Source organism: Branchiostoma lanceolatum, chromosome 6 (genome assembly GCF_035083965.1).
Source record: "Branchiostoma lanceolatum isolate klBraLanc5 chromosome 6, klBraLanc5.hap2, whole genome shotgun sequence".
NCBI lineage: Eukaryota > Metazoa > Chordata > Leptocardii > Amphioxiformes > Branchiostomatidae > Branchiostoma > Branchiostoma lanceolatum.
In genome coordinates, this window is record NC_089727.1 from 14,805,936 (window position 1) to 14,815,354 (window position 9,419).

The following is a 9,419-nucleotide window of genomic DNA, read 5'->3' on the forward strand; positions in this document are numbered from 1 at the left end:
AAAACCTTCTGAAACAATCTGTTTATCTTTTGTAATCAAATACAGATGAAAGGGGCATTCATATCAAGAGAACTAGGAACCAATAGGCTGTTTTGAAGGTTTGAATCTGCAGAATCACCATGGTGACTGCACATGTCAGCCACAACCCAACATAGGATTTGAAGCACCACCTGTCTATCATTTGGAGTACTGCATCAGCCTCTCTACTTTGTTGATTTACAGACAGAGTATGAACACTGCTACTGCTTCAGAAGAGCCCAAAAAATGACTCTCACAGGCTAAGAGTGATTTGCGTTTGATAGTTTTAATTGCTTTGTAAATGTAATACATGGGATATAGCTTCAGTTTGGGCTGGCATCACCTATTCCTGATACCGCTAACATAACAGATGTTGTTCCAATAGTAAAATGTCAAAGTGTTGAAACGCCTACCAGTCCATTGAGAAGAGCCACTGTATTAAACACACACAATGTGACAAATGCTACCGGGGTAGTCTTACAGGTGTATGAAAATAATCACAGCTCTTGTTCCTTTTTTCATTCCTTGGATCAATCATACCTTTTTTTTCTTACATTTTCCTTAAAACGTCTAATTACATGAACTAGAAATGACACCTTCAAAAAAAATCTTCATTAACCTTGCTTATGTGACCCATGTAGCTTACACGTACACAGATTGCAGATATGTATTGTTTCACCCAAAGAGAATTCAGTTCTAGATGCTGTAGCAGTTTTTTCTGTGCATGTACATATGGGATCTTCAAGTAAAAGACTGCGACTGTTAAGACTATTTTCTGTCAGTTTTTACATACAAATGAGTAAAATTAACATGGCATGGAGAGGAGGGGGCACCTCAGTAATCAGTACTTCTTCTTCTTGATGATCTCTGGCTTCCAGCTGACTGGATGGGTCTCTTCAGACTGAAATATAAAAGAAACACTTTTAAATTCATGTTAACTTTGCAGCAAAAGTATCAAACTTCAAATTCTTCCTTTAATCAAAGAAGTTTGAGAGTGCCCAAAGCAACATGAACTTTTTGCTAGATTTTCAAGCAAAAGTAAAAAAACAGTTTGGCTGAGTCAGCAGAAGTGAAAGTGAAACTGTTAACTTCCAGACTAAGGATTCCATATAGAATAAATTACTAGCAAGTTCTAAAAAAGTGAGATGTTTCATTGATCTTACATAGAAAAACAAAGTTTTAAAGTCTATTGTGTATAAAAGCTCTAATATTTAGTAACAATAACTTGCAAATGGCTGTGCATGTAAATGGCAACTCAATTCAGGCTATAACTATTAGTCTGGAATGTGGTATTAATATATAAAGTGCACAGTTCGAAGTAAAGTAAGTAAGTAAGTAAGTTTGAAGTTCAAAGTTAAACGAGTTTCACAACAATCGGTTTCACCCACCGCTGACTCGTCCTCCTTGTATATCTTGATGGTTTTGTCGGCCTCGCAGTTCAGGAGTCTCGTACCGCTCAGGTCAAACTTGGCGGCGTAGATGCCGGACTCGCTGTCCAGCGACCCAGGCTGTACGGCCGAGTGGATGCGCTGAAAGTTGTACCCCGTTCTCCAGTCCCAGAAGTGCAGGGTACCATTGTCAGCTGTGGGGGGAGAGGATGGTTAAACATCACAGAATTCTCGTACAATGCTGACTACAATTCATCCTCTATTGCAACTTCCCATCTTTTGATATTACATAATTCCAAGGTATGATACAACATAAAACTGTAACTTGCTCAAATTCTATGATATGAAAGCCACACAAACAATTTCCACTTCAAGAGGAGTCTGTGTACTAGTATTAACTAGAATAGCAATCAAAGCTTCCGTGACAAGAATTATCAGCTCTTCAACTGTAGGTAAACCACCTACCTATTCTTGAGAGAACTACAACACTGGTAAACTGACAAACAAATGGAATAGCCGATTAACCCTTCGAGAACAATGTCCAGCTTACCTCCAGAAACCAGTACTCCATCCTGGTTCAGTGCCAGAGTGTTCACGATGGAGTTGTGACCAGACAGGTTCTGTAGGAAGTTTCCGTCAGGGAACTTCCACTGTTTGATGTTGTCTGGGGAGGCTGATGCAAACATGTAGCTGCAAAGACAGAGAGAGGTTTTGTACATGAGCACCACCTAGCAATCTGCAGCAGTACTACCGCATCAGGTTCTCAAAATTTAAGGTAGAGAACATAGCATTTACCTAAGGCCACAGCAAGTAATTTTTGTGGATGACATCAGCGCGCTCATTAATTTTCGCCTGATTTCGAAATAAAAAACAAGAAATTTCATTGCCCTCCGACGGTGGTCAACATGCCAAAAATTTGCAAATATGTCGTAAACGTTGACAGTCTAAGGTGTTTCATTGCATATGAATACCCAGTGTAGTTCCTGCCCATGATGGTATGATAACAAGTTGTTTTCTGCATTTGTTCTAGCAAGGACATTATATAAATAATGGGGAGAGGGGTCTAGTTGATTGAGCTGTATACACAAGGTGTTTCATCGCATATGAATACCCAGTGTAGTTGCTTCAGATGGTGGTACTGTAGGTACAACAAGCTCTTTTCTGCATTTGTTATAGTTAGTCTATTAAGATGTATACACATCTACAAGGACATGTTTACTGTTGAATCAAGGAGGTTTTATATTATATATGAATGAATACAGGACTAATACATTCGTTGAATACAGGACTAAAAGACCTGTTGGTCAAGATATCATATTTCGTCGCCTCCATTCTTGTTTGACAAGAATTATGATCTCAAAATGTGAAAATATAGAAATCTTGTTTTTTTTGGCCCGCCTTGTTTTTTTTCCGCCCTATCTCATTAATTTTGGAGTCTGCGGAGGATGTCATCCATAAAATTTACTTGCTGTGGCCTAAATGTAAGTAGCAGTCACTGTGGAAAGCACCTTTCGTACAAATTTCATATCAACATTTGCCAGTTGAAATGGACTATCAACAGACAGGATAGATTATGTAAGATGCAGTTTCTTTGTTTTTCCAGCAAAATCACACATGATAAAGATATGTTTTTACTTCTGCAAAGTCAAACAAAATGGCAGGACTTACAGTTTAGGGTGCAGCACAATGGATCTGATACTCTTCTTGTGGTTGGTCAGGGTTGCCCGTGTCTTCCCAGCGACCAAGTCCCACAGGCGAACAGTGCAGTCATGGCTGCCAGTGATAATCTGAAACAGAGAAAAACACTGTAAGCACCTCTTCATTTCTTTTGTTTTCAGACACTTGATGGTACGAATCTACTAAGAGGTCAAGATGAAACAGGGTACTGGGAGGAAAACATCAATCTGGCAACATATTTGCTCCCTGAAACCATCTGTACCAATGTACAGACTTTCCCCATACTGATTTCATGTTCATCTTCCAGTTCAACATAACTTCTATCAAATCTTAGAATAAACATATTACATTAGAGCAATGACTTCATATAGAAAAACAATGAACCCTTCTGTACTCTACCTGTGGTTCAGTAGCCTGGCACTTGACGTCAGCCACAGTGTTAGTGTGTCCTGATAGGCAGTGGATGTTAGCTTTGGTCCGCATGTCCCAAACCTAGGAAAATAACACATTAGGTATCACAGTTATAAATATACACAAACACATCAGTCAAGTCCTAGCATTAATGTGATACATAGAGAGAAGCTAAACAAAGAACTGACAAGATTCCATAAGGTTCCATAAAACAGGAGCTACACCTGAAGGAGTCTACAATACAGGTTATCTAAGTCTTACCCTTGCAGAGGCATCTCTCCCACAGGTGACCAGGACGTCTATGGTTGGGTGAAGGTCGATGGCGTAACAGGCGCTAAGATGTCCGTGGTAGTGTCGGATCACCTGTAAAAAGAAAAGTATACAACAAAAGAGATATTTATTCAGTTATTGGTAGCATATAAATCATGCAAACACAACACTAATGTTGGCAGGCCACCAAATATCATAAAGCTCTCATGGAATTCAGAGGATGTTTGGAGATTCATTGAGCAAGGTACTAGTTTCAGAAGTTGATGGAGACTTTCCAACCATCCTATAATACTACCAGAATATCTTATCGTTTTCCTTGACGCTTAAGCTGCTCACCAAACCTTTTGGTGCTCAAAAGCAGGCAGAAGATTTAACACCTGTCTATTTCTTATGTTCTCCAAAATAAGAAAGTTCTGTACACACCTTGTTGTACTCCAGGTCCCAGCACTTCACCTGTTTGTCTTCACCGCAGGAGAACAGGTACGGTTGCCGTGGCGACACAACCACACCCCTCACTGTGCTGATGTGTCCCGTCAGAGACAGCTTCAGTCGACCGGTGGCCAGGTCCCAGATCTGGACATGGGCAAATATTGTAAATTATTTCAAGCAATGAATGTGTGACAATATAGAGTAGCACTATGAAATGGACCTAAAAATGCTAAAAGTACTAAGTTGATTATGAGATAAGCAACTGTGGCAAGTGCACTATAATATATCATGAGAATATTTATACTGCAGTAAAATGCATACTACACTGTGCAACCTGAATTTGACTGTGGACCTTAAAGAAATAGTTTTACATCCTGGAAAACCAGGCAATACAAAACACACAAGGCTACTTCTCCCCACCTTGATGACTCTATCGTTAGACCCTGTGACGAACCACTGGTTGCCAGGTTCGAAGTCTAAGCACCTGACCCAGCCGTGGTGCCCACTGATCACCCTGTGCAGCTTCCAGGGGGCGTGCCACTGGGGCTTGGGCATGGTGGGGGCCTTCCTCGGAACCATGGCTCCCTTAGTTTTGTCCACTGCAACCAGTGCCTGAAAGAAACAAAAATATTTCTTGAGTGGGAAAGATACTTGTGGCTACAGACACAAGTCAAACTGAGAACATTTCACAGTCTCTCTTGTAAGTATCAATCAATCATAAATGTATCAGGCCTAGTCCAGTGGTTAGCTACCCTGCCCCTGGACCAAGAGATTAGGAATTCAAATCCTGGCTGTTGTCGTTCACTCAGCATGCACTCTACTGGAAAGGGTTGCAGTCCTTAGGACAGGATGCTAAGCTGTGGTCCACTGTTCATTGTGCTTGTCAAAAAGAGCTAGGGGAATTCCCCGGTACAATGAACCTGTAAATTGTGTATATAGCATTTGTCTTCTCCATCACAATCAGTGGATGACAAGCTCGAGCTAAACTGGTTCAAGGTCACTTTCACTTTCTTTCACTTTAAATCATACCATGGATCGTTCAGGCCCATGGTGTCTGTGGATGTCGGCCACACTGGCTGCAGTCCGCTCGGCCTCCAGTTTGGCCTGAGAGGGGGGCAGGGCCCGCATGACGTCCTGGATACCCCCATCGCTGGGACCTCGCATCTGCGCCACGGTGTCGGCACTCAACTCTACACCTGCACACAACAGCAAGTTGGGAGTGCCAGATGTAGTCAATGATTAATGATTCAATCTATATGTATACTGACTACACAAAAATAACAAGAATACAGAGATGTTGATGACATCATGCAATGTACAAAATCGTGTGCGGTCAACCTGTCCATATCTACTTGCAGGAGACTTTGCATATGCAGTCTTTTGTATCATTCTTGTTAACTTCCAAACAATTTACAGGATATAACATATGAAAACCTACCTGGCACACTGGGGTAGGGATGGACTCCCAACATCACAGGGTTCTCCATCTGGAAGTCTGGAAATACAGTGAAATATGAGATATGTTTTTAGTGATCAAATCTGTCAAAGAAGACCACTCAGGGGTACAGTAAAATTTCTGTTAATGGCCAAAATCATCTAAGGGACATCTAAATAATTGTAACAATAAAGGTAATATTGTTTCACTTATACAGGTTTTACTGTATACAAATTACAATTCAATTCAATCCACAGCAGACATGACAAGGTGAAGATTAGAGCCCATACCGGGTTGGTGTGGATCTGGGTAAGCGTTTGACGGCTGTTGTCTCTCCAGATGTGACTCTTCCACCAGGTTCATCACAGGGCCGTACTCATCATGGGCCTTACAGTTCCTTTTCACTGCATCACTAGGGACAACAAATATGGCTTTTCAGATAACATGCTGCAAATACACTGGCCTCAAGGCAATCAAAATCTGTTTATGGTCACAATTTGACATGTATGTTGTTTTGATATATATTTCAAACCTATACACTCAGGCTATTGTCAAGTCAACTGCATGCATCTGATTAAGCTCATGGTTGGAAACTTTTATCCACATGTTGTTATTAGCTGTGAGTATCGGCTTGAGGTTGTATCGGCTCCCACCGTTGAGTCATACCGTGCCAGGCTGGAGGCCTGCCAGCCTTAGCCTGGGACCTCCCCCCCTAGCCGTGGCGACTCTTTAATCGGGTATATTTTGCTGTATGTCTAAAGACTCTTTTACATTACCCTCACAAGAGTCGTGGAAAGACCCATTGAAAAATCTACACACAATCCATCGGCTGCGCGATAGTTGCTTCCCCGCCAGGATTCTGGGTGTCCCTAGCTTCCTTGCACCCTTAGTTACCTATCATTCCGCACCCGTAGGAATCCCAGATCACCCGTAATATATCCACAGCTCGACCATTTGCGAACAATCCCTCACGTATCGCTCCCTCAGTTCAACCGCGCGGCCATCTTGTTTGACGTCGGCGATGTTCGGAAGGTTCGGAAGATTTCCGACCGTTTCCTGAAAGCACTCGGAACGTCGTCGGGGGATCTTCGCTAGTTTTCCGTAATTTTGCCACAAATGCGACGTCCCCCGACGACGTTCCGAGCGCTTTCCGGAAACGGTCGGAAATCTTCCGAACCTTCCGAACATCGCCGACGTCAAACAAGATGGCCGCGCGGTTGAACTGAGGGAGCGATACGTGGCGGATTGTTCGCAAATGGTCCCGCTGTGGATATATTACGGGTGATCTGGGATTCCTACGGGTGCGGAATGATAGGTAAGGGTGCAAGGAAACTAGGGACACCCAGAAACCTGGCGGGGAAGCAACTATCGCGCAGCCGATGGATTGTGTGTAGATTTTTCAATGGGTCTTTCCACGACTCTTGTGAGGGTAATGTAAAAGAGTTTTTAGACATACAGCAAAATATACCCGATTAAAGTCTTGTGAGGGTAATGTAAAAGAGTCTTTAGACATACAGCAAAATATACCCGATTAAAGAGTCGCCACGGCTACCCCCCCCCCCCCTACTTTGCCCCTTGCTGGGTTATCTGGGGGTACCCATGATGATGAGTATGATCATTGGCAATCACCCGTGTCTGAGCACTAGATCCATGTCAGATCAGCCTCAGATGTTTATACCTCTGAGATTTTCTTTCTTCTTTTGTGTAGAGTAGAGTTTACGGTCCCCCTAAACTTCGACATATTTATCAACAATGCCTTATACTCCGCATGTGCAGTTTAAACAGTGAACCAGATTACTTACGCTAGTTAAAGTAATAACATGGGAAATGATAAATTTGTACCTGGTTGGATCTCTCCCCACAGGTTTCTCGTGGTCAGACAGGAACATATCATGGGTTCTCTTCAGAGACCTGAACACCAGGGTATGTACGGAGTGCTTGGTAACTTCCTGTGGAGAATAAACAGGGGAACGGTAAGAAATATGTCACATCTGTTATGATCTGATCTTTGAAGCAAGCAACGTGTAAAATAAAAGAGGAAGAAGAACTAGAATGGCAACATTTTCAGGAAAATGCAGGATATTCCCCTCCCATTACCTACACCTCAAATATGACATCCTTAGCATTGACTGTAAGGGTATTATAAAGTTTCTGCATAAATTATGCAAACGAGGTCTGCATTAGCATAATTTATGGTCAGGTGTATTCACCTTTCCTAAAGGTACCTACAACTCAAATATGACATCCGTAGCTTTTACGGTAAGGAAAATTTAAGTTTATGCATAAATTATGCAAACGAGGCCCTCATTAACATAATTCATGGCCAGATTTTCTGAACTTTCCTAATGGTAACTACATCTCAGATATGACATCTGTAGCTTTTACGGTAAGGGAAATACAAGTTTATGCATAAATTATGCAAATGAGGTCCGCATTAGCATAATTCATGTCCAGGTATATCCACCTTTCCTAAAGGTACCTACATCTCAAAGATGACATCTGCAGCTTTTACGGTAAGGGAAATACAAGTTTCTGCATAGATTATGCAAATGAGGTCCTATTAGCATAATTCATGTCCAGGTATATCCACCTTTCCTAAAGGTACCTATATCTTAAAGATGACATCCGCAGCTTTTATGGTAAGGGAAATGCAAGTTTATGCATAAATTATGCAAATGAGGTCCTCATTAGCATAATTCATGGCCAGGTGTGTTCACCTTTCCTAAAGGTACCTACATCTCAAATATGACATCCGCAGCTTTTACGGTAGTGGAAATACAAGTTTATGCATAAATTATGCAAATGAGGTCCTCATTAGCATAATTCATGTCCAGGTGTGTTCACCTTTCCTAAAGGTACCTACATCTCAAAGATGACATCTGCAGCTTTTACGGTAAGGAAAAAACAAGTTTCTGCATAAATTATGCACATTAGGTCATCATTAGCATAATTCATTGTCAGGTGTATTCACCTTTCCTATAGGTACCTACATCTCAAATATAACATCCGTACCATGTAACATAAGGTACATATAACTTTCTGCAATACCATTAGTAGAGCTACCACCACACATCTACTTGGTTTTTGGCAGAAGAAGAAGAAGAAGAAAGAAGAAGAAGAAGAAGAAGAAGAAGAACAGGCAAGCAAAAACAGTATATCCCCCTTCCCACTGGAAGGGGAATATAAAAAACAATAACTGCCCCCCTCCCCACCAGAGACGCATGCATACGTAAGGCGTACATACCTCAACCATCCTGAATTTCTGGCTCGTCTAGGATCTCGATTAAAGTAGAAATTTGCCTGCAATATACACTGAACTTGTCTCTTTATGTTATATGCCTTAAATTATTTCCAGGACCCGAATATTCCCTGTAAAACGAAGAATTTGAACAAAGCGAAAAAGTTTTTAGCTGGACGCCGCCATCTTCGCTTCACAACTCTCGTTTGTCATGTGACCAAATAATGTTGCTTATTTCCTCAAATAGGCATCAAAATAGCAAAACAACAACAATTGTCATCTTAGAAATGTAACAAATATCATATAGATATAATAAATATCCCCCGTTGTATCTAAAACAGACTGAACTTAAATTGAAAAGTTGATTTAAGACAGGAACTAGCTTCACGAGATTTCACGAGAGGTGGGAAATGACGTCATGGTAACCTAGTGACAAGGTACGCCAGAGGCTGTCTTACATTATATATAATGTATGCCGTATCTTATTCTATGATATATTTTACACCTTGTGTATAAATGATTTCTAATTGGACAAAACAATTATATCCTTAGA

The 9,419-nt window shown here is 41.3% G+C and overlaps 1 protein-coding gene across 1 annotated transcript; it reads right to left on the bottom strand.

The window, feature by feature from the left end:
* Nucleotides 1-745: 745 nt before the first annotated feature.
* On the bottom strand, nt 746-9,070 carry LOC136436769 (pleiotropic regulator 1-like). The gene is made up of 13 exons (XM_066431023.1): nt 8,873-9,070; nt 7,471-7,577; nt 5,919-6,040; nt 5,632-5,688; nt 5,223-5,389; nt 4,614-4,805; nt 4,188-4,337; nt 3,756-3,857; nt 3,483-3,575; nt 3,075-3,193; nt 1,957-2,096; nt 1,407-1,600; nt 746-919 (listed from the first exon to the last, which is right to left on the bottom strand). Exons 1-13 carry the CDS (start codon nt 8,879-8,881, stop codon nt 860-862), a joined length of 1,512 nt encoding a protein of 503 aa, XP_066287120.1. The 5' UTR covers nt 8,882-9,070; the 3' UTR covers nt 746-859.
* Between the last annotated feature and the right edge of the window lie 349 nt (nt 9,071-9,419).

What these genes read in the sequence shown, in the direction of transcription:
- LOC136436769 (XM_066431023.1), bottom strand. An exon ending in GTGGGGAGAGATCCAACCAG is followed by an intron (nt 6,041 to 7,470) that starts GTACAAATTTAT and finishes TGTTGTCCCTAG; the next exon opens with TGATGCAGTGAAAAGGAACT. An exon ending in ATGGGCCTGAACGATCCATG is followed by an intron (nt 4,806 to 5,222) that starts GTATGATTTAAA and finishes TGTTTCTTTCAG; the next exon opens with GCACTGGTTGCAGTGGACAA.